At 45.5% G+C, this 26,216-nt stretch overlaps 1 protein-coding gene across 1 annotated transcript; it reads right to left on the reverse strand.

The window, feature by feature from the left end:
- Positions 1 to 16,878: 16,878 nt before the first annotated feature.
- On the reverse strand, positions 16,879 to 17,524 carry LOC123124464 (glutaredoxin-C15). Its single transcript, XM_044545079.1, has one exon. The coding sequence runs from the start codon at positions 17,423 to 17,425 to the stop codon at positions 17,111 to 17,113; it is 315 nt and encodes a 104-aa protein (XP_044401014.1). The 5' UTR covers positions 17,426 to 17,524; the 3' UTR covers positions 16,879 to 17,110.
- Between the last annotated feature and the right edge of the window lie 8,692 nt (positions 17,525 to 26,216).

A 26,216-nucleotide genomic window follows, 5' to 3' on the forward strand; every position in this document is an offset into this window, starting at 1 on the left:
TGACGTCCGGGATCTCATCCGGGACTCCGAACAACATTCGGTAACCACGTACATACTTTCCCTATAACCCTAGCGTCATCGAACCTTAAGTGTGTAGACCCTACGGGTTCGGGAACCATGCAGACATGACCGAGACGTTCTCCGGTCAATAACCAGCAGCGGGATTTGGATACCCATGTTGGCTCCCACATGTTCCACGATGATCTCATCGGATGAACCACGATGTCGGGGATTCAATCAATCCCGTATACAATTCCCTTTGTCTATCGGTATGTTACTTGCCCGAGATTCGATCGTCGGTATCCCGATACCTTGTTCAATCTCGTTACCGGCAAGTCTCTTTACTCGTCCCGTAACTCACATCATCCCGTGATCAACTCCTTGGTCACATTGTGCACATTATGATGATGTCCTACCGAGTGGGCCCAGAGATACCTCTCCGTTTACACGGAGTGACAAATCCCAGTCTCGATTCGTGCCAACCCAACAGACACTTTCAGAGATACCTGTAGTGCACCTTTATAGCCACCCAGTTACGTTGTGACGTTTGGTACACCCAAAGCATTCCTACGGTATCCGGGAGTTGCACAACCTCATGGTCTAAGGAAATGATACTTGACATTAGAAAAGCAGGCTTAGGATTGGGTCTCGTCCATCACATCATTCTCCTAATGATGTGATCCCGTTATCAACGACATCCAATGTCCATGGTCAGGAAACCGTAACCATCTATTGATCAAAGACCTAGTCAACTAGAGGCTTACTAGGGACATGGTGTTGTCTATGTATCCACACATGTATCTGAGTTTCCTATCAATACAATTCTAGCATGGATAATAAACGATTATCATGAACAAGGAAATATAATAATAACCTATTTATTATTGCCTCTAGGGCATATTTCCAACAGTCTCCCACTTGCACTAGAGTCAATAATCTAGTCCACATCACCATGTGATTAACACTCATAGGTCACATCACCATGTGACCAACATCCAAAGAGTTTACTAGAGTCAACAATCTAGTTCACATCACTATGTGATTAACACTCAATGAGTTCTGGTTTGATCATGTTATCCTTGTGAGAGAGGTTATTAGTCGACGGGTCTGAACCTTTCAGATCCGTGTGTGCTTTACGAATATCTATGTCATCTTGTGGATGCCACCACGCGCTATTTGGAGCCATTTCAAATAATTGCTCTACTATACGAATCCGGTTTACTACTCAGAGTCATCCGGATTAGTGTCAAAGTTCGCATCGACGTAACCCTTTATGACGAACTCCCTTTCACCTCCATAATCGAGAAAATTCCTTAGTCCACTAGGTACTAAGGATAAGTTCGACCGCTGTCATGAGATCCTTTCCCGGATCACTATTGTACCCTCTTGACCAACTCATGGCAAGGCACACTACATGTGCGGTACACAACATAGCATACTATAGAGCCTACGTCTAAAGCATAGGGGACGACCTTCGTCCTTTCTCTCTCTTCTGCTGTGGTCAGGTCTTGAGTCTTACTCAATACTCACACCTTGTAACACAGCCAAGAACTCCTTCTTTGCTGATCTATTTTGAACTCTTTCAAAATCATGTCAAGGTGTGCGTTCTTTGAAAGTATCATCGGGCGTCTTGATCTATCTCTATAGATCTTGATGCCCAATATGTAAGCAGCTTTTATCCAGGTCTTCCTTTGAAAAACTCCTTTCAAACAACCCTTTATGCTTTCCAGAAATTTTACATCATTTCGGATCAACAATATGTCATTCACATATACTTATCAGAAATGTTGTAGCGCTCCCACTCACTTTATTGTAAATACAAGTTTCTAACAAACTTTGTATAAACCCAAAAACTTTGATCACTCCATCAAAGCTTATATTCTGACTCCGAGATGTTTGCTCTAGTCCATGGAAGGATCGCTGGAGCTAGCATACCTATTAGCATCCTTAGGATCGACAAAACCTTTCTGATTGTATCACATACAACCTTTCCTTACGAAAACTGGTAAGGAAACTTGTTTTGACATCCATCTGCCAGATTTCATAAATGCAGCTAATGCTAACATGATTCCGACGGACTTAAGCATCGCTACGGATGAGAAAATCTCATCGTAGTCAACTCCTTGAACTTGTGAAAATACTCTTTGCCACAAGTCGAGCTTCATAGACGGTAACATTACCGTCCACGTCCGTCTTCTTCTTAAAGATCCATTTATCTCAATGGCTTGCCGATCATCGGGCAAGTTCACCAAAGTCCATGCTTTGTTCTGATACATGGATCCTATCTCGGATTTCATGGCTTCTAACCATTTGTCGGAATATGGGCCCACCATCGCTTCTCCATAGCTCGTAGGTTCAGTATTGTCTAACAACATGATATCTAAGACAGGATTACCGTACCACTCAGGAGTAGTACATATCCTTGTCGACCTACGAGGTTTGGTAGTGACTTGATCCGAAGTTTCATGATCACTATCACAAGCTTCCACTTCAATTGGTGTAGGTGCCACAGGAACAACTTCCTGTGCCCTGCTACACACTAGTTGAAGTGACGGTTCAATAACCTTATCAAGTCTCCACCATCCTCCCACTCAATTCTTTCGAGAGAAACTTTTCCTCGAGAAAGGACTCGTTTCTAGAAGCAATTACTTTTGCTTCCAGATCTGAAATAGGAGGTATACCCAACTGTTTTGGGTATTCTATGAAGATGCATTTATCCGCTTTGGGTTCGAGCTTATCAGCCTGAAACTTTTTCACATAAGCATCGCAGCACCAAACTTTTAAGAAACGACAACTTAGGTTTCTCTAAACGGTGTCGTCTCAACGGAATTGCGTGGTGCCCCTTTTAAAGTGAATGCGGTTGTCTCTAATGCCTAACCCATAACGATAGTGGTAATTCGACAAGAGACATCATGGTATGCACCATATCCAATAGGGTGCAGTTATGATGTTCGGACACACCATCACACTATGGTGTTCCAGGCGGTATTAATTGTGAAACACTTTCCACAATGTCTTAATTGTGTGCCAAACTCGTAACTCAGATACTCATCTCTATGATCATATCACAGACATTTTATCCTCTTGTCACGACGATCTTCAACTTCACTCTGAAATTACTTGAACCTTTCAATAATTCAGACTTGTGTTTCATCAAGTAATACACTCAACATCTACTCAAATCATCTGTGAAGTAAGAACATAACGATATCCACTGCATGCCTCGGCACTCATTGGACTGCATACATCAAAATGTATTACTTCCAATTAGTTGCTCTCTTGTTCCATCTAACTGAAAACGAGGCCTTTCAGTCATCTTGCCCATGTGGTATGATTTGCATGTCTCAAGTGATTCAAAATCAAGTGAGTCCAAACGATCCATCTGCATGGAGTTTCTTCATGCATATATACCAATAGACATGGTTTGCATGTCTCAATCTTTTCAAAAACGACTAAGTCCAAAGATCCATCTACATGGAGCTTCTTCATGCGTTCTATACCAATATGACTCAAATGGCAGTGCCACAAGTATGTGGAACTATCATTACTATTTTATATCTTTTGGCACGAACATGTGTATCACTACGATCGAGATTCATTTTAGGTGCAAGACCATTGAAGGTATTATTCAAATAAACAGAGTAACCATTATTCTCCTTAAATGAATAACCGTATTGCGATAAACATAATCCAATCATGCTCAACGCAAACACCAAATCTCGATGGTAGAGGGAGCATGCGATGCTTGATCACATCAACCTTGGAAACACTTCCAACACATATCGTCATCTCACCTTTAGCTAGTCTCCGTTTATTCCGCAGCTTTTATTTCGAGTTACTAACACTTAGCAACCGAACCGGTATCTAATACCCTGGTGCTGCTAGGAGTACTAGTAAAGTACACATTCATATAACGTATATCCAATATACTTCTGTCGACCTTGCCTGCCTTCTCATCTACCAAGTATCTAGGGTAGTACTGCTTCAGTGACCGTTCCCCTCATTACAGAAGCACTTAGTCTCGGGTTTGGGTTTAACCTTGGGATTCTTCACTAGAGCAGCAAATGATTTGCTGTTTCATGAAGTATTCCTTTTTGCCCTTGCCCTTCTTAAACTAGTGGTTTTACTAACCATCAACAATTGATGCTCCTATTTGATTTCTACTTTCGTGGTGTCAAACATCGCGAATAGTTCAAGGATCATCATATCTATCCCTGATATGTTATAGTTCATCACGAAGCTCTAATAGCTTGGTGGCAGTGACTATGGAGAACCATCACTATCTCATCTGGAAGATTAACTCCCACTCGATTCAAGCGATTGTGGTACTCAGACAATCTGAGCACATGCTCAACGATTGAGCTTTTCTCCCTTAGTTTGCAGGCTTAAGAAACTTGTCAGAGGTCTCATACCTCTTGACGTGGGCACTAGTCTGAGATCCCAATTTCAGTCTTCGGAACATCTCATATGTTCTGCGACGTTTCAAAACGTCTTTGGTGCCACAATTCTAAACCGTTAGCATTACGCACTGAACTATCACGTAGTCATCAAAACGTGTATGTCAGATGTTTTGCAACATCTACAGACGACGCTGAGGTTCAGCACACCGAGCAGTGCATTAAGGACATAAGCCTTCTGTGCAGCAATGAGGACAATCCTCAGTTCACGGACCCAGTCCGCATAATTGCTACTACCAACTTTCAACTAAATTTTCTCTAGGAACATATCTTAAATAGTAGAACTAAAGCGTATGACATAATTTGCAAAGACCTTTTGACTATGTTCATGATAATTGAGTTCATCTGATTATTGAACTCCCACTCAGATAGACATCCCTCTAGTCATCTAAGTGATACATGATCCGAGTCAAACTAGGCCGTGTCCGATCATCACGTGAGACGGACTAGTCATCATCGGTGAACATCTCCATGTTGATCGTATCTTCTATACGACTCATGCTCGACCTTTCGGTCTCCTGTGTTCCAAGGCCATGTCTGTACATGCTAGGCTCGTCAAGTCAACCTAAGTGTTTCGCATGTGTTCCGAGGCCATGTCTGTACATGCTAGGCTCGTCAACACCCGTTGTATTCGAACGTTAGAATCTATCACACCCGATCATCACGTGGTGCTTCGAAACAACGAACCTTCGCAACGGTGCACAGTTAGGGGGAACACATCTCTTGAAATTTTAGTGAGGGATCATCTTATTTATGCTACCGTCGTTCTAAGCAAATAAGATGCATAACATGATAAACATCACATGCAATCAAATAGTGACATGATATGGCCAATATCATCTTGCTCCTTTGATCTCCATCTTCGGGGCACCATGATCATCTTCGTCACCGGCATGACACCATGATCTCCATCATCATGATCTCCATCATTGTGTCTCTATGAAGTTGTCACGCCAACGATTACTTCTACTTCTATGGCTAACGTGCTTAGCAATAAAGTAAAGTAATTTACATGGCGTTATTCAATGACACGCAGGTCATACAAAAAATAAAGACAACTCCTATGGCTCCTGCCGGTTGTCATACTCATCGACATGCAAGTCGTGATCCCTATTACAAGAATATGATCAATCTCATACATCACATATATCATTCATCATATCTTCTGGCCATATCACATCACATAGCACATGCTGCAAAAACAAGTTAGACGTCCTCTAATTGTTGTTGCAAGTTTTTACGTGGCTTGTATAGGTTTCTAGCAAGAACGTTTCTTACCTACGTAAAACCACAACGTGATATGCCAATTTCTATTTACCCTTCATAAGGACCCTTTTCATCGAATCCGTTCCGACTAAAGTGGGAGAGACAGACACCCGCTAGCCACCATATGCAACTAGTGCATGTCAGTCGGTGGAACCTGTCTCACGTAAGCGTACGTGTAAGGTCGGTCCGGGCCGCTTCATCCCACAATGCCGCCGAATCAAGATAAGACTAGTAACGGTAAGCAAATTGAACAAATCATCGCCCACAACTACTTTGTGTTCTACTCGTGCATAGAATCTACGCATAGACCTGGCTCATGATGCCACTGATGGGGAACGTAGCAGAAATTCAAAATTTTCTACGCATCACCAAGATCAATCTATGGAGTAATCTAGCAACGAGGGGAAGGGGAGTGCATCTACATACCCTTGTAGACCGCGATGCGGAAGCGTTGCAAGAACGCGGATGAGGGAGTCGTACTCGTAGCGATTCAGATCGCGGTTGATTCCGATCTAAGCACCGAAGAATGATGCCTCCGCGTACAACACACGTGCAGCCCGGTGACGTCTCCCACGCCTTGATCCAGCAAGGAGAGAGGGAGAGGTTGGGGAAGACTCCGTCCAGCAGCAGCACAACGGCATGGTGGTGATGGAGGAGCGTGGCAATCCCGCAGGGCTTCGCCAAGCACCACGGGAGAGGAGGAATAGGGAGAGGGGTAGGGCTGCGCTGAAAGAGAGACGTTCTCATGTGTCTTGGGCAGCCCAAACCTCAACTATATATAAGGAGGGGAGGGGGCTGCGCCCCCTCTAGGGTTCCCACCCCAAGGGGTGGCGGCCAGCCCTAGATCCCATCTAGGGGGGCGGCCAAGGGGAGGAGAAGGGGGGGCGCCACTAGGGTGGGCCTTAAGGCCCATCTGGACCTAGGGTTTGCCCCCTCCCACTTTCCCATGCGCCTTAGGCCTTGGTGGGGGGCGCACGAGCCCACCTGGGGCAGGTCTCCTCCCACACTTGGCCCACACAGCCTTCTGGGGCTGGTGGCCCCACTTGGTGGACCCCCGGGACCCTCCCGGTGGTCCCGGTACATTACCGATATCACCCGAAACTTTTCCGGTGACCAAAACAGGACTACCCATATATAAATATTTACCTCCGGACCATTCCGGAACTCCTCGTGACGTCCGGGATCTCATACGGGACTCCGAACAACATTCAGTAACCACGTACATGCTTTCCCTATAACCCTAGCGTCATCGAACCTGAAGTGTGTAGACCCTACGGGTTCGGGAACCATGCAGACATGACCGAGACGTTCTCTGGTCAATAACCAACAGCGGGATCTGGATACCCATGTTGGCTCCCACATGTTCCACGATGATCTCATCGGATGAACCACGATGTCGGGGATTCAATCAATCCCGTATACAATTCCCTTTGTCTATCGGTATGTTACTTGCCCGAGATTCGATCGTCGGTATCCCGATACCTTGTTCAATCTCGTTACCGGCAAGTCTCTTTACTCGTTCCGTAACTCACATCATCCCGTGATCAACTCCTTGGTCACATTGTGCACATTATGATGATGTCCTACCGAGTGGGCCCAGAGATACCTCTCTGTTTACACGGAGTGACAAATCCCAGTTTCGATTCGTGCCAACCCAACAGACACTTTCGGAGATACCTGTAGTGCACCTTTATAGCCACCCAGTTACGTTGTGACGTTTGGTACACCCAAAGCATTCCTACGGTATCCGGGAGTTGCACAACCTCATGGTCTAAGGAAATGATACTTGACATCAGAAAAGCTCTGAGCAAACGAACTACACGATCTTGTGCTAGGCTTAGGATTGGCTCTCGTCCATCACATCATTCTCCTAATGATGTGATCCCGTTATCAACGACATCCAATGTCCATGGTCAGGAAACCGTAACCATCTATTGATCAACGAGCTAGTCAACTAGAGGCTTACTAGGGACATGGTGTTGTCTATGTATCCACACATGTATCTGAGTTTCCTATCAATACAATTCTAGCATGGATAATAAACGATTATCATGAACAAGGAAATATAATAATAACCTATTTATTATTGCCTCTAGGGCATATTTCCAACAGGGAATCCCACACAGTTGCGCGACACGGAGAGCACCATAGGACAACATCAAAATAAAACATACAACTCAAAGCAATCACTGTTCACTGCAGATAAAAGGTCTAGCAATTGAAACACCGTCCATTGCCGCTGTGACCCCATTATGTAATTCAAATCAAGATGAAAAATCAAGTAGACCCCACATAGTTTATTATCACCAACCATGTGAGATGCAACAAAAAATATCCTGGAGCACCGTCGGTGTATAGTACGCCTATGGCTTACGCGAGAAGGTGCGTCGCTACAGTCCACAGCCGGCGTCTCAAGCACACTAGCTCGCTCCTCAAATATCATTTCACTGTTCAATTGTCGCCGGTGAAAGATGGGCACGTGGACCCGCATCTTGAGGGCAACCTCGGTGGCCCACTCCGGCAAGAGTGCAGCCGCCATGCGCGTGCTAACAAGGTGCATGAGTGCGGCCGCAATATGCGACCGGGCGACCAAGGCAGCCCAAACGACCACTGTTGCTTCTCAGGTGGCAGCAGCAACATCTGCCTCGGGGATAGCAACTGGCGAGAGCGGCACAACAGCTGTCCGTTCCACATCGGCGGCCTTAGCCCTGATGGAGGCCGCCCACGACCATGTCGAGGCCGCCCACGCACAGCTTGTGGCGGTCACCGCACAAATCAAACGAAGCTTCTCCGCCAAAGGTCGGCAACCCATGGCCGAAGAGTTGGCAATCGTCGAGAGCGTTCGAGCAGCCGTCCGTTCCTCCGCCGCATACCTTGCGACGACAAAGCCCGTCCAAGCCCAGCTCGTGGCGGCCTTTTCCAAAGAGATGGCGGACGCGGATGGCGAGATGCTTGCCGAGTATGGTGCGATGGATGCCATGGAGCCCCTTCCCCACGAGACCATCGGGCGCGAGCTGGACATGGAGGCGGCAGCGGAGATCGACGAGCACCAGCCATAGTAGTACTCTTTGTTTTGTTTAATTAAGAGCGCCGGTCTTTAATTTATTAGAGTAATGTTTAGGTCAGCTAGCTCTGTTTAATTGCTGAACTTGCTCGATTAAGAAGTGTGGGTGTGCTGTAGTCTCCTTTGTGTACCCAAATTATGCATTGACGTGGATGACCACTATAACGAGGGAAATTCAAACCAATATTTTTGACGTTCAAACTCATCAGACACGGGTTAAGCTATCTGAATCATTTGTGATGTTCACATATCGTACACAGTTCTGAATAAGGGACCGTGTCTGATGATACTTTGCGCGCCAGTTTTTTCGCTGAAGCGATTCCAAATTTTTGGCTTCCGCGGAAATATCTACCTCCCCGCCCCCTCCCCCTTACCAAAAGCCAAATTCCCCGTGTTTCCTCCTTTCTTTCCAAGTTGAAACCTTCACTCCTTGCTTGCAGTGCCGCCTCCTCGCCGGCAACCCTCCTTCACGCTGCTCGGCCTCGTCTATCCAGGCAGGTAATCCACACTTGACCCCCATCATCCTCCTCCTTCCACACCCCACATGCCCCGACCGCCGGCGCGACACCTTTCACCCAAATCACTGAACCCTCCACCAAATAAGTTTCGCCCTAAGCCATGGTGCACACAGTATAGTCAGGATCTCAAGGAGCATTTGGCAGCGGAGAAGCAAATCACGGCCGCACGCGCGGATGAGGTCACGATGGCTGCCATTTGTGCCGATCCCCAGATCTTGGAAGAGCACCTTGCCATTTGCTAGCTATGCCGGTTAAGCATGCTCGGTTTACCCGTTGCATGTGCTGCTCCTGCCTTTCCTTCACAAATTCTAGTGAATTGTGCTATCTAATTTTACCATGCAATCTGTTGCTCTAGTGTATATGTCCTATATGTCGTGCAGCGTGGTGCTCACTTATTAACTGTTTTGTTAGTTAGTTTTCATCTCTAGTTAACTGTTTGGTTAAATTTTGTAAATGTGATGTTCAATTCTTCAGGATGCAATTTTGTATTGTCTTCCATGTGAGAAATAAATCGAATTTATCTTTACAAAATACATGAGAAACAAATACAACTGCTATATTTCCAAGTTGTCAAGCATGCTTGGTTTGGTTATACATTGTGCAATGTGGTGCTCAGTTAACGTTTGGTTCATTTGTGTTGTGGTGTTTAGTTAACTGTTTGGTTCAATTCTGCAATGCGATGTTCAATAGTGGTGGGTGCATTCTGTTATTGTATACCATGTGAGGAATAAATTGAATTTGACTGTAGTAAATACATGAGAAACAAATAAATTAGCTATATTTCCAAGTTTTTAAGCATGCTTGGTTTGGTTAACTGTCTGATCTTCTATTAGGAGTATGTTATATTGTGCAATGTGGTACTCAATTAATGTTTGGTTCATTTGTTGTGGTGTTTAGTTAACTGCTTGGTTCAATTCTGCAATGCGATGTCCAATTGTCGTGGGTAGAATTTTGTATTGTTGTGCATGTGAGGAATAAATCGAATTTGGCTGCACTTAATACATGAGAAACACATACAAGTGCTATATTTCCTAGTTCTTAATCATGCTTGGTTTGGATAAATGGGTTTTTCATGTGGCTTGAATTAGTCTGATGAATCTGCAATGTGCTTATTTTTCATCAACATATTTTACTGATAGCATGCGAACCCTTACTTAACCTGATGACTAACTACCTTATATGTGTTGCAGGGAAACAATGGTAAGCACTGCGGTTTACAATCGAGGTTAGCACGTGCATGGTCCATTGTCTAATACCACATTATTGTGCAATTGCACGAACCATTCTAATATTTAGGTTTTTAACAATTTGGTCTTGCACATGTAGGTCCTGCTGTAAGAGGTTTTGACCCACTGTTCGACCCTTTTCGCATATGGGGAAATGAGTTGTCCATGAATATCAATCAAGTCAAGAAACTCAGAAAGATTGTTAGGATAAAGAAATTAGCGACAAAAAACAACAAGATCCTTGTCTGCACAATGAAGAAGACATCAGTTCACTACAGGATGGTACTAACTATTATACCTTGCCTTTTTTATTCCTTCGCCTCATTTCCAATATAGAGAAGATATTTATGCACATCCTTGTTTTCGGGCCTTTCCAAAGCATTTCATTGATGATTACCTCTCAAACCACCTCTATGGTTAGGATGCGAGGAAGGTTTTCATACAACACCCACGGTTCAATACTGAAGTGTTCCCGAAGAGGACGAAGGACGGACGGTCAATCATCTACAGGCACTGGCCTAAAGTTGCAAAGACCTTCAACATGAATGAAGGCTCAATATTCGTCTTCCACTTCAGCAGTTTTCCAGATGAGATGCATCTGTCTATATACCATCTATGATGCTAATTTTGAAAGGATCTACATGTTGCATGTAAAACTTGGTGCTGATGCAGTTGTCTAATGGGGTAGCTGAGTGCTGAAGCTATATCATGTTGTACTCTGATGTATTTCAATTATGAAATCATGCTTCCTTAATATGGAAATGAAATATATTATGTGCTTAATATGAATGTCAATTAGATTAATAAATGGATTATTAATAATAGGGCAATTAGCTTGCTAATGGCGAATTAGCCTACTAATTTGGTTTTGCTATTGCAAACGGTTATTCAGAAAATACCGTGGGTGATGACCTCACGCAACGCACATAGTTTCTAGAAATAAACCGTGTTGGATCAATGAACAATCACACACGACCTTCTCTTGAAAACTGTTTGCGTTAGGCCACCTTGCGCAAACGTTTACCACATAAAAACTGTGTGTGATGGACAGCCTTTGCCACACGGTATCTTCTACGCATCGTGTGTGATGCATTCAATAACGCAAACAATAAAATTGTTAATATCGTGTGCAATGGCAACGCTATCACAAACGATTTAACGGGGGAAATTGTGTGTGATGTACCTATGAATGAAAACGTTTTCCTTGGAGCGACTGTGTGGGATGTACACACGAACGGAAACGTTTAGCGGGGACTGACTGTGTGGGATGTACTTGCGACCGGAAACAATTTCGCCTTTATAATTGTATTTTTAGCTCTACTGTACGTATTTCTGTATTTGAACGCTCGCCGGTCGCACACGAACTCATTTCGCCGAGCGTGTGTTCTAGAAGGGCATATCCCTGACAGTTTCTGGATCGTGTGGGAAGGACCCCCCTATCACCGTCACTCACTAGGCGATGGTACTAAATGCTGTCGTGGAAAGGGGTATAAAAACCGTTTGTATAGCACCGACGCGTACCAGTGCATCAAAGAGAAAATGGGTTGAACTGGTTAGTCAACGTACTTTTTACCCTCTGAACACTTATCTAAATAAGATATTTAAATCCATATTTTGTCTTTGTTTGCCTTACCATTGTATATTGTCGCAAATGTATTAATATTTTGGAATTGTGCGATACCTAAATATTCAACCAAACCGTTAACCTGGATATATGATTTTTGTAGGGAGAATTGGAATTCACAAATGCTGAGCTGAATGCAAGTCTAGCAGGCCAGTATGAAGAAATTGGACCTATCAAGATGAAACACAAATAACCTGTAGCATTCAAGAATGCCCAGGCAGAGGAACAAGAGCCTAAAGCTGTTAAGAAGGCCCTAGTAGATCAACATGAAGAGCCTGAAGCTGTTAATAGGGACGTAGCATATCATCATTAAGACGCTAAAGTTGGGAAGGAGGCCCTAGCAGAGGTATACGAAGAGGCAGAAACTGGCAAGGCAGCCCTGGCATAGCAGCATGAATCGCCTGATGCTGGTAAGGAGGCCATGCCATAGCAGCGGGAAATCCTTGAAGTTGTCAACAAGGCCCTGGTAGAGCAACATCAAGAGCCTGTACCTGGCAAGGAGGCCCTGCCAGAGTAGCAGGAAGACCTTGAAGTTGTCAAGAAGGCCCTAGCAAAGCAGTAAGAAGAACTTGAAGCTATCAAGGCGACCCTGGCAGAGCAGCAACAAGAACTTGAGTATGTCAAGAAGGCCCTGCCAAAGCAGAATGATGATCTGGTAGACAATAATGAAGAAGTTGTAATGCCCTATTGGACCTGCAAGAACTAAAGCTGTCATCAAGGCCATTCGAGAGCAGCAAGATGTAGTTGAAGCTGACAAGTGTCTTATTTTGTTGTGCAATACTTTGTCCCATGTTTCTTATTTGTAATATTGCAAATTTTGGATCTAAGCTATGAGAGCAAATTATGAATTTTATTCCAATTTGGCAGCAAAGTCAATAAAAAACAAATTATCGGAGTCTACAAACTATGACGATTATGGATATCCTCACCAGCGTATGGACCCACATGTAAGTAGCCACGTCACCCACGTCTGGTCCCACATGTAAGAAGCAACATCAGCATTTTTTTGGCCCATATGACAGCGGCGTTGACCGATCAAAATTAACGCCCGACTTATTACTAACGGGCACCGTCAGTGATAAAACCTACAACAGACCCACATGGAAGCAACTACGCCAGCAAGTGTTGGCTCCATGTGTCAAAATCTTTGACCGGTCAAACCCACAGACCGATTACTTGTGATAGATTATCGTCACAAAAAATGATCTTATGTGACAGATTGGCCTATCATGGGTGACAGTCTGGGCTGTCATCGAAAATGGTTGTTATTGACAAATTTGGGTTCGTCACCTAAGACATGATCTCTCGTGATGGAAAAAGTGGTACCGTCCAGAATTTATTTTCTATGCAGCGCTTTAGTGATGGTGGGGGTGACAGCCAAAATACGTCACCAGGGCATTTTGGTGACGAAAAATTATTTTACGTGACACAAGTGAAACATCACAAAACAGTCGGTGTTTTGTAGTGTCTAGTCCTTCTTCTTGTTGGATGCCCTCTTCTGGCCATCGTTCGGGAGAGGACGCCTAGTGTTGACCCTTGGCTGGTCATCGTCATCTCCGTTACTGTCGTCCTCCTCTAATTCAGGATAATCCAACTCCGAGTCGGTCTTAGAGCGGTCCTTCAACCCTTCCATGACCTCAATAAAGATGAGGTCGTCAGAAGTGTAGAGGACAGAGGACAACATCGGCGCACTCGAATCCTTGCTTATACCAGGGCTGTGGGTGTCGTCGCCGCTGGAGCAATCGACAATCCATGGCCATTTCCAGGCCATGGTTGCGATTCCTTTTTAAAACTCATCAGTAGTTGTAAATATCTTGCTAACTATCTAACAATTAAGAAACTATATATAACTAGCATTTGCAACTAACTTATTTCTATCAATATTGCTAACAAATAAACATCATGCATCAATCATATCTAACTTCATTATTTTAACAAATAAACTATGTGCTTCTAACTATCATTTTCCCAATTTTATTCTAACTAGCATTTTAACAAATAAACAGTTTGCTTACAACTAGCATTTTAACAATTTTCTACTAACTAGGATTTGCTACACATATCATGTATATTTAACAAATAAACATGCATGCATTTAATCAAAATAAAAAACACCAAAAAAGGGTGATGAAGAACTCACGTCGCGCGCTCCTCTTTGTGGATGCAGATGACGGTCCCGGTGCAACAGGGGGGGGGGCGACATTGCCCTTGGCTGCGAGTGTGCTAGCCATGGTGGTCGTCAGCGCAACAGCTGTTGCGATGGCTGCGGCGTCTGTTGGCACAACGCATGCTGCGAGTTCCATGGAGCGATGGCGGGGAGAAGGAGAGGAGGCGACACGACAGGGAGAGAGGAGGAGGCGGCGTGGCGGTGGAGGTGCATCAGAGGAGGGAGACGACCGATGTTGGCGAGTGTTGTAAGTGCATCTAGTGCCCCTTAGTGATTTTGTTGTATTGAAGACTTATAGGTTAAGGGACTAATATGTTTGTGAGTGTACACATGTTGTATAAGTCTATGGGGAGTTTGATATTTACGATGAAAGTCGACCCCTAAAAATGAATGTCTTCAATTGAAGACTTTGGTTTTCTTGAAGACTTTGAAAGTGAGGAAATTGGTGTGACCTTGAAGACTTCGATATTGATGCAAGGATTATGAAGCGTGGAGACTTTTGTTTTTGTAGTTTCATTTTCTCTTTCTTGAGTCATAGGAAACACCATATTGTTAAAGAGGGTTGAGGTAAAACAAAGGAAATTTTTTCAAGTGATGCTCATCTCAAAATCCTACACCTACCCAATCCTTTCGAATGAAGCCATACAAACAGTTCAGTCAATTTCTTCCGTGACAGAAATGAAGATCTTCTGTTCTTTGAGGAATTTGTTCTGACTGGTGAGTTAGGAATTCACCAGTGCGAATTGCCTAAAGCGAGGAACATGATAGCTCTGAGGAATTTGATAACTCAAATTTCCGACCGTTGCTGTGCTACGCGCCAGTTGTCTCAAAATATCTTATCCACCAAACGGTCGTATCATTGAAGGGCATTTATGTCTTATCATGTCGGGCTGCTCCCTAGGATATAAATAGCCGCCCCTGCAACCACTAGTTGGTTGGCTGCTCCGAAAGAAACTGACACTTGCCATTGAGAGTATCCCATCCTCCGAGGACTTTGAGCGAAAATCACCAGTGAGGAAAAACTCAAACCCAAACACCTACAACCCAAAGTGATTGAGCATGACTAAAGAGATTGTTCCTATGTGGAACCGACACTTGTTACCTTTGAGGACTATGCATCCTCCAGGTGGTTAGGCGTCATGGTCTAGAGCATCCAAGAGGAATTGTGGATCGCCGAGTAACCGAGTCTGTGAAGGTTTGGAAGTCACATGAAGACTTACCATGAGTGATTGGGCGAGGTCTGTGTGACCTTAGCTCAAGGAGAATACGGTGAGGACTGTGTGTCCTCAGATTTAAATACCTAGCCGCTCCAACCAGACGTACGACTGTCACAGCAGTTGGAACTGATCTATCAAATTATCATCTTCACCAAGCTACTGGTTCTATTTCCTCAAGCCTTTCATTTCCTTATTCATGTGTTGATGAACTTGACTGTTACTGTTTGAAGACTTTGACTGAAGACTTTCTCAATTTTTTCAATTCTAATTCTTCAGTCACCTTGTTTTTAGCCTGCTTATCCTGTTTACACGCTACCTGTGCTCTGTGCTTGTTTCATTTCATCATGATGATTGTGTTACTGCCATACTATGCTTGCACCTGAGTACTTATTCCGCTGCTTGTAGTTCGTTGCTTAGGAAATTCCTCAAGTTGAAATTCCTCAGTGACGTATTTGTAAAAAACGCCTATTCATCCCCCTTCTAGTCGATATAACACACTTTCAAATGTTTTTACGGTTGCCACGAGTGCGCGCGCACCCCACATTTAATATGGGTGGGGAAGACGAAGGGTATACCCTTTGCCGAGTTTTGGGACTCAGCATAGGAATCCCAACCGTCAAATAGCCGTTGCCACGTGCCCCGCGGGCCTCCTGTCAGATCTCTCTCGGGTTTTTCTCGACGAGCGCTCGACATAGAGGTGAACGTTGAAATTCTGTAATAAAAAGGAGATTATTTTGCTGAGTTTCCGTTAGTGGAAACCCGACAAACATAGACCGCCGTCACATCTGGCCTGGTAGTATGTGGGGTCCACCTGTCAGGCACTGTCTGAGTTTATATCTGGCAAAACTCGGCGAATATGCGACACTGCTGAGTTTCTTTCTTTTGCCGAGCCCGTTTTTCCTCGCACTAGGCAAACACTGAAGCCTGCTGAGTTGCGCGTCACTGCGGAGCTCAATTATCAACAACTCGCCTCCCGATGAATTGAACTCGGTGAAATTCCGGATTCCAATAGTGTGGTAGGAACTTGGCAAAATTTGTGTTTGTCCGAGTGCCATATGGCAGGAACTCGGCAAACATGCGATTTGTCGAGTGCTGTTCTTTTGCCTAGTGTTTTATCGTGGAACTCGGCAAATGTTATTTTGCGGGCAAAGTTAGAATTCAGTAATGAATTTGAAGACTCTGCCAACCGGTTTTAGGGAGAAAAAGAAGTGAAAAAAAAAACTCGAGGTTCAGAGAGATTGGCCGGTGCCGTGGCCGTTTGTGAACGAGTTCATTATTTGTGAATGGTTTGAAAACGTAAACTCGGTGCTGAAAAGATAAGCCTGAAAACGTGGTGCAATGGGAAAAAGTCCACTTCTCATATAAAGATACGCAGCTTTGTCATTCCCTTATCGATAGAGGCCAAAACTTCTGGTGCTCCCGTCTTCATTTACGTACTCATGTGAGGATGGTTTAGTAGGCAAAATACAAACCAAACCTCTCTACGCGCGCATGCATGCAGTGTAAAATTTTGATTACTAACGGTACTTATACGTGGGAGTTAACTTGATGCTTCTCTCAGCCTCTCAGGCTCAGAGCCAGATCGCCCCGGCGGCCTTGAGCATGGGCACCAGCTTCCCACCAAGGTGCAGCGACATGACCCTGTCGGTGGAACCGACGAGCTTGCCGCCGATGAAGACGGCCGGGACGGCCGGCGTGCGGCCCAGGCGACGGGCGAGGTCGCGCTCCATGTCACGGCCCCGGGGGTCCTTGTCCAGCTCGTGCACGGCCGCGCAAACGCCGAGGCCCGAGAAGAGGGTCGTCACTGTGTAGCTCATTGGGCAGTCGTTGCTAGGCGTGAAGATCACCACCGCCTTCTCCGTCGATAGCCTCGTCACCCTCTCCATATGTTCTCGTCGATCTTCTTGATGGATTGTGAAAGGAGCTAGTTGGAAAGCTACTGTTTTTCTCTGAGAAAGAAAGCTAGTGTTACTGGGTGGTTTTGCCTTGTGTGTGATGTGTTTAGAGTATGGTGCGAGGCCCTCCTTTTATAGCGCATATGAGAGAGAGAGAGAGAGAGAGAGAGAGAGAGAGAGAGAGAGAGAGAGAGAGAGAGAGACGAGGCGAGCGAGAGGCGGGTGGCATAAGAATCCTCGACGTGTGCATAGCACGCTCAAAGTGACCACCGTGGGGTATCTCTGTCACTTGTCATATGACTGTTAGTATAACAACGGTTCATTGCCATATGCAACAACAAAAAATTAGGGATAAAAAGCTCCCCGGGTCCATTTTCATTACGGACATAAAACTTATATAATGCTCAGAATTCAGAAATTACATGGATAAAACCTATTTCCAGGGAAAAGAAACAAGACTTGAATTTAGACCTGACCCATTAACTCGAGTTTAGTCTGTGTCTGTCGGATAGTAGCGGGAGGCAAGCGGTATGGGACGTATTTGTCTTATGTTGTTTTTTTCAGAGGTATCCGGCTATCGAGGTGTTGGTAGACGGATAAGAGCGGATGGTACAGACCGCTTCAATGACGAGTTCATGCACTCCGGTGGAAACACAAGATCTTTGATCAGGCTATGTCACCGCGTGCCTGTGTCGTGTCCTTGCTGAAGGTGGTGGATTGAAACTTGGCTTTGTGGATGAGAATTCGAAGTTCAACCTTGTGGTGGACTCGCCATCATCAGCGCACGTGCGGCGATTCCTTCTTAAAGGCGTAGCTTCCGAGTTGTGTATTTTTCGTTTATGTTGTGTCTTCTATCATAGGGATTAGTGACTATCTGTTGGGTACTGTCGCGAGGTATATGGCCTCAGTATTTATTTCCTGCTTTTTTTGGATCGATGTTGTTCAGCTGCTGGAGTTTACACTATTAATAATATATAGCTACATGCATCGTCTTCATGTAGAGGCTGGGGTTATCCTTCTTTAAAAAAAAACTTAACAAAAATGCTAGCTCATCTCTTCCACGGCTCTTCCTCCTTCCATCTACCGCATGCATGCAGCCCTAGCACTACGAGTCGATTGCAAAAAACCACCACATTTGCGGCTAGGTTTGCAGAAAACCATCAACTCGTTAATCCGTTGCGGAAAACACTGGAAAATTTGTTAAGTCGTTGCAAAAATCACTGATTGGGTGATTTGGCCCGTTTGATCACTTTCTGACAGTGGGGCCAGATTGTAAGGAGCTTAACTGGCAAAAAATTAGCACACGCACCCCTAGATATTTACAGAAAAGGCAATCAGGCCCCCGGTGTGGACAACCGCGGCGCACTGGCCTTGCCGTCCAGTACGTACGGCGACGCCCTCGTTGGCGTAGGAGACGGCCATGGCCGCGGCAGATGACGAGGAGGCGGCTAGGGTGCGTGCATTTCCGAGGCGTTGGTCTGCCGGTGCTGCAGCGACGGTGGCGGTCGGGTCAGCGACATGGAGCACGCGTCGGGAGCCGAAGCAGAGGAGCGGCACCCTCCTCCTCCGATGTGGTCAAGGGCGGGGTTGGAGGGGGGAGGCGACAAGATGAGTCTACCTGCTCTACTTCCCGTCGCCCTCATCCACGAAGGAGGACGAGCTCGATCCAGAGGCCCCTCCGGCGCTTGTGCAGCTGCGGCGTCCACACGAGGCGCAACCGCTTGAGGGTCCTGACCGGCTCCTCCCCTTTGCTTCCGCTGGAGCCGGCGACCGACGACGCGCCGCCGTTCATCTCTTGGCCGCCCGCGCCGTCGGCGCCGCTGTTGAGCGGGCCGCCCCTGTGCATGGGGATGTCGAAGGCAGCGGCGAGTTGGCGGGTGATGAGCGACTGCGCGGCATGAGCTCGCCCGGCGCCGACAGGTCCTCTTCGAAGCGCGCAAACCAGCTGGGCTCCTCCTCCTCCCTCATCCTCCCGGCCCGAAGCAGAGCAGCGGCGGATGGCAGCAGCGCGGCGGCAGCGCGTAGGGGATATGGCGTTGGTGTTCCACCGGGGAGGATCTGATTGCTTTTGATTTTTAGATCTAGGGGTGTATGTGCTAATTTTTTGCTAAGTCAATTCCTTACAATCCAGCCCCACTTGTCAGAAAGTGATCAAACGGGCCAAATCACCCGATCAGTGCTTTTTGCAACGACTTAACAAATTTTCCGGCGTTTTCTGCAACGGATTAACGAGTTGGTGGTTTTCTGCAAACCTAGCCGCAAATGTGGTGGTTTCTTGCAATTGACTCTAGCGCTACCGGGTAGCTTACACGACCGAAAGCTACGCTCCACTAATCTTCTTCCTTTTTTTGAGGATCACTAATCTTCTTGCTTGGAAGATACATTATTGTCTTCTTCACAATCTCTTTTCTCCTTCAAATGGATATTTGAGGGCGGGGCGTCGACCTGTTGGTTGTGCTGCTGCAGTTGCAGCCAGCCTGGCCGGGTTCGAGCCTCGGCTCTGACTCGTGGCGCTCTCATTTATTTTTTAAATGGACATTTTATTTCTTGATGTAAATCTCAGATAATGATATTATAGGTATCCCACCTGTTTCATAGTGATCCAATCATTCTTGTCCAAAACTACTCCTTGTGATGCAAACATATCAATCAGCAGCACTGATACAAAAATTTAAGTTTGATCAACAATTAAACTACTTAACTGTGGCTAAGTGACACTGAAAGTTAAACTTTTTATTTGTACTCAAAAGCACTTTTTAATGATATCACTCTTATGGCATACAACTGATCAGGTCTTATTGATCTAGTTGTTATTCAAACTAGAAATACGAGGGAAATCAAGGTTTTGCAACGACGGAAATTGGACAATTTTCGAATGCTCCACAAGACATAAAAAATATGTACCTCCATGGAACATAACACCCTTGTGAATTATGTTATGATATGCATATATGTCCATTTGATGAAAGGGTAGCGGACATGGCATGCATACTGGATGAGGGATAACAAGATTTAGTGGGAATATTTTGGATGCCAATCACTGAAAAATATGGAATCCCACCAAAGTTTGAAAGATCCCCTAATCTTTTTCATATCCCTGGGCCACATACGACAGCATTGGATGCTGATATAGTTATTCAGCTTTTCATGTATTTAATTATAACATTAAAATTAGTATTTCTAGTGAGTTTGCGTAGATACGTACATAATGTAAAAGAAGAGTTGCTTTCTAGAATTGAACCGAGAGGGCGTATTATTTTTGCCATTCAAATATTAATTTTTCAGTTAATGTTGAGCTTCCTCTATTAGAATAGGGTGTGTCAGAACTGGAGTAATTCATAAGTTATAATTGATTAATTTTATATAATACATGTACCTTCTAATATTCTGAAGATATAAACAAAATCCAGAACAGTGATGAACAACGAAAAGCGGAAGCGAGTATATGTCCAAATTAGAATCAATCGTACAACATGTTACACAAACGAATAGATGTGTACCACATTGCATTGGTCGACTAGTCATCATATGCACAGGCACTAAATCAAGTTATGCCAAAAAGAAAGAAAATAAAAGAAACATCACAAAAAGACATATTTTAAAACAAGGAAAGGAAAGTCAAAACTAAAGTGATCATGCCACATGCATAGAGATAGAGACCTCTTGCTACCATGTATTAGAATAGACTCTCGAAAAAACAAAACAAAAATGCTCACAATGTGGCACCCAACAAGCCACGCCATTGCCTAAGGCTAGATACCTTCCTTGATCTTATCTAACCACACATTCCATTTGTGGTTTTATCAGAATCTTTCAGATAAAGCCGTTGATACGCACGCAGATGTAAAACACATAAAGTATAGATAGTCACCAAATGTTCGAGGCATTTGATCATCTTAATTTCCCTCTTGTGCAACTCTTCTTCACTGCTTGCCTTGCTGTCCCGAGTCTCAACAGCTTAGAGTTTATATATAGTGTATATATGGAGAAAAGTAATTCTACCGTGCACAGATCCACACGGATTCACCGTCTGTTGTTACTTTGAGATTCATGCTACTTTGCTTACTGTTTTCAGAATTTGTCTTGTTTCAAAGCATTACATTTGATTTTTCTTCTCATTTCAAAGTGTAGTTTTTAATGTATCATTCTTTTTTATTGGTACACAATGAAACATGATGACACACGCTGAAACAAGAAAGAAAACAAACATAATATTTTGAAATGAGATAAATTTTGATAAGAACAAAAAATATCGAGACGATGGACCATGGATCCATGCGCGGCATATCCCCTGTTTTACTCTGCAAATGAGATGTTGTGATCGAGATCACAATATATCTATGCATGCATATCTATCATGTGCACGCCTTTATATCCATCTATTACTCTATCATCTTCGATGTATGAACAAATTGCTAGCTAGCATGGCTAAGACAGTAGCATTCCGTCTTAACCATTTTTGTAAACTTTAATATGTAATTAATCAAGTTATCCTAATTCATTTCTATATATAGCTACCTAGTAAAACATCTCAAGTCAAGTATTGGGAAGGAAATATAAATTGATTAAAACAAAAATGGGTAAGGTCACTAGGTTAATTTGAGATTTCAAATTAAAAAGTTGGATGCTCTACTCCCCCGAGTCCCTCATGTCCCCTCCAGGGCGACGGGGGGGGGGGGGGGGGGGGGGGGGGGGGGGGGGGGGGGCTAACCCTAGTTCCCACCGCCGCCACCCCCTCCGCCCTTCCCTCTTCCCTCGCCGTCCCTAGAGGTGGCCGCCGGGATAGCCTGCACACCGCCGGTGAAGGGGACAATGGGGATCTTGCGTCCATTGGTGGACGACTAGTTTTGATCAATTCTGTCCTCACCAACATGGTTCTCTACATGCTCTCATTTTTCCAACTACCCAAAGGGGTTCTACAAAGACTGGATTACTTCAGATCCAGATTTTTTTGGCAAGGAGAAAGTGAAAAAAAAAGTATAGACTAACCAAATGGAGCGTCGTTTGCCGACCGAAAGACCAAGGAGGCTTAGGTGTTCAGGACCTCCAGGTCAAGAATGATGCCTTACTCAGTAAATGGTTGTTCAAGCTACTTACTAAGGATGGTGTTTGGCAAACTATGCTACGCAACAAGTATTTGGGCCAAAAGGCGTTGTCCCAGGCATATTGAAAGCCCGGTGACTCGCATTTTTGGGCTGGTCTGATGGCGGTAAAGAAACATCTTTTCTGTTTCGGATCCTTCGCGATAAAGGACGGCTCGGAGATACGTTTCTGGGAGGACAAGTGGCTAGGAAATACCACTCTCCGAGAACAGTACCCAGCCTTGTACCGCATTGTACGCGATAAGAATGATACTCTTGCGCATGTGATGAACACTTCCCCGCCAGATATATCATTTCGGAGGGATTTGGTTGGGCCCCGTCTTGTATCATGGCAACATCTTCTATCCCGTTTGGATTCGATTAACTTGACACAAGGGCGGGATGTGTTTCGCTGGAATCTTACTACATCTGGGTCCTTCACAGTTGACTCTTGTGACGCCCCGAGACCGACGCTCCAGAGGCCTTCCATGTTCTTCGTGATCGCCGTGTGTTTTATTTGTTGGTTGCATTTCATCATGGTATCATCCGCATTGCATCGGCACTCGTTGCTGTCATTGTTTTTAAAACTTGCATCCGCTCGTAGTTGCCGTGTCCCCCCTTGCTTTCGTTGACCGTTCCGAGACCAACCTTGTTATTCGTTTGCCCTCTTGCCTAAACTGGAGTCTCTCTATACAGTGCACAAACCCCCTTGTGTGTGTGTCCGAAGCTGTCCCGAACCCGACCCGCTCAGTCATCACCGATGGGTCCGGATCATCCCCTAACATCTATAATACATCTCAGTTTTCTTATTTGGACTCCCTAGCCTATTTATTCGCGACCGCCCGATTACGATCGGACGGACCAATTACCCCTAAACTTAGCACATTTGCTATATATATATAGATCAACCACTAGCCTATTTTGCACAAACCCTAAAATCTAGGAGATGTGTCCCGTCGCCTGCCGCCGCCTTCCAAATCCCCCTCGGGATTTCCCCCTGCCAGATCCAACCAACCAGCTTCCACCTTCCCCTCGATCCATTCCACGCCCGAGGAGAGCCGAGCCCCTCCCGATCCCCATGGATTTGCTTTCCCCTGCCCGAGCACCTCACCGCGCCAGCACACGCGGGACCTCCACCCCGTGGTCGACGCGACCCGCTGTCCCCGGCGAACCTCGCCGCCGGCAACCACTTCCAGCAGATGAGCGCATTCCCTCTCCTTCCCCGTGGTCTCTCCCTCCCTCTGGTTCTTTCTCCGTCTCTCTCTGAATTCTTCTCTCTCTCGATCTTCTCCAGGGAACCCCGATGCCCAAGGAGGAAGCTCGCCATCTGGCCCTCAAGTTCGCCTGGCCCCCGTCGTCCTCCAGCTTCCCTGCAGCCCCGCGCCACCGGAGCCCTGAGCCGCCCCGTCGTCCTTCGGCCCTGCAGTCGCCTTCCTCCATGACCACAGGAGCAGGAGCTTCTCCAGCAGCGAGCGCCCGAGGCCTCCTCCTCGACCCTCCCCGCATGAACCCCATCGCTGCTCGTCACCATGGCCGACCCTGCAGCAAGCTCCGCCGCCGCGCCATCTGCAGGCGCTCGGGCACGAGCTCGCCCGCGCCCAGTCTTCCTCCTCGTCGCGCGGATCCAGGAGGCTTGACGCTGCCGCTCCCCTGCATCGCCCTATTGCCGCGCCTGCACCGCCTGAAGCCGTCGCACCCCTGCTTCCTCTGCTTCGTAGACGAGCCACGCGCTCGCGTTGACCGACTCCAGCCAGATTGACCGCGACCTGCCCATCTCCTTGGCCTCCTGGGCCACCAGGAACCTCCCCAACCCGGCCTGCTTCGGCCTCCCTCCACCACCGGCCCGACCTGGCCCTCTGGTGAGAAGCCCAGTCCGCCCGAGATGCGGCCCAGTTCCTGTTTTTTTCAGCGTCTGCGAATATGTCTAATTATTCCAGAGTTTGTAGTTTTACAGAAAAACCCTCAAACATCATGCATATAATAACTCATCAACCGTGCATCGGATTAAAATGTTTTAAATATGTAAAATGCTTAGAATTTCATCCAGTTTCATAATATCCAACTTTCATCCATGTTAAACATGTTTAAATGTGTGGTTTGAATTAATTTGCATAAATAGCATGTTAAAATGATTTATTTCATAACTAATTAACCGCAACTCCGAATTTAATAAACTTTATATGTAAATGGGGTAGAAAAATGCATAGATTAACTTGGTGCACCTTGTTTTACTATTTAACAACAATAAAATATGATTTTAGGCAGAACAGTACCATATCCAAAATATGCATGTGGGGATTTTCCGGAATTGTTGTTTGTTGTTCCGGCCTCATTTAAACTTGCCTAAATAGTTAGTTTAATCATGCTTCACCCCTTGCCTTGTTTAATAACATTTAATATTGTTGGGTACATAACCGAGAGAGAACTAAATGAGTCATGTGGTGTTTCGTCAATATGCAAGTCATTGCATATTGAGCTCCACTTAATTTGTAGTGTTGTTTGTTGCACTTTGCCATGCCATGCCTCTTTAAACCGGACATGCATCATACTTGATTGTGCATCATGCCATGTTCATGTGATGATTGTTTACTATGTTGCTTGCTTCTTTCCGGTTGCGCTTCTCCTTGATAGTTCCGGTTACGTTGCGATTTTGAGGATCCGTTCGACTTCGTCCGTTTATCTTCTTCATGGACTCGTTCTTCTTCCTTGCGGGATCTCAGGCAAGATGACCATACCCTCGAAATCACTTCTATCTTTGCTTGCTAGTTGTTCGCTCTATTGCTATGTCGCGCTACCTACCACTTGCTATATCATGCCTCCCATATTGCCATGTCAAGCCTCTAACCCACCTTTCCTAGCAAACCGTTGTTTGGCTATGTTACCGCTTTTGCTCAGCCCCTCTTATAGTGTTGCTAGTTGCAGGTGAAGATGAAGATTGTTCCATGTTGGAACATGGATATGTTGGGATATCACAATATCTCTTATTTTAATTAATGCACCTATATACTTGCTAAAGGGTGGAAGGCTCGGCCTTATGCCTGGTGTTTTGTTCCACTCTTGCCGCCCTAGTTTCCGTCATACCGGTGTTATGTTCCTTGATTTTGCGTTCCTTACGCGGTTGGGTGTTATGGGAACCCCTTGACAGTTCGCTTTGAATAAAACTCCTCCAGCAAAGCCCAACCTTGGTTTTACATTTTCCTAACAACCTATTTACCCTTCCCTTGGGTCGGCCAACCCGAGGGTCATCTTTATTTTAACCCCCCGGACCAATGCTTCCCTAAGTGTTGGTCCGAACCGAGTAGACTGCGGGGCCACCTCGGGGAAACTTGAGGCTTGGTTTTACTCGTAGGATGTCTCATCCGGTGTGCCCTGAGAACGAGATATGTGCAGCTCCTATCGGGATTTGTCGGCATAGTCGGGTGGTCTTGCTGGTCTTGTTTTACCATTGTCGAAATGTCTTGTAACCGGGATTCCGAGACTGATCGGGTCTTCCCGGGAGAAGGAATATCCTTCGTTGACCGTGAGAGCTTGTGATGGGCTAAGTTGGGACACCCCTGCAGGGTATAAACTTTTGAGAGCCGTGCCCGCGGTTATGTGGCAGATGGGAATTTGTTAATATCCGGTTGTAGAGAAGTTGACACTTGACTTAATTAAAATACATCAACCGCGTGTGTAGCCGTGATGGTCTCTTTTCGGCGGAG

Source organism: Triticum aestivum, chromosome 5D (genome assembly GCF_018294505.1).
Source record: "Triticum aestivum cultivar Chinese Spring chromosome 5D, IWGSC CS RefSeq v2.1, whole genome shotgun sequence".
Taxonomy (NCBI): Eukaryota; Viridiplantae; Streptophyta; class Magnoliopsida; order Poales; family Poaceae; genus Triticum; species Triticum aestivum.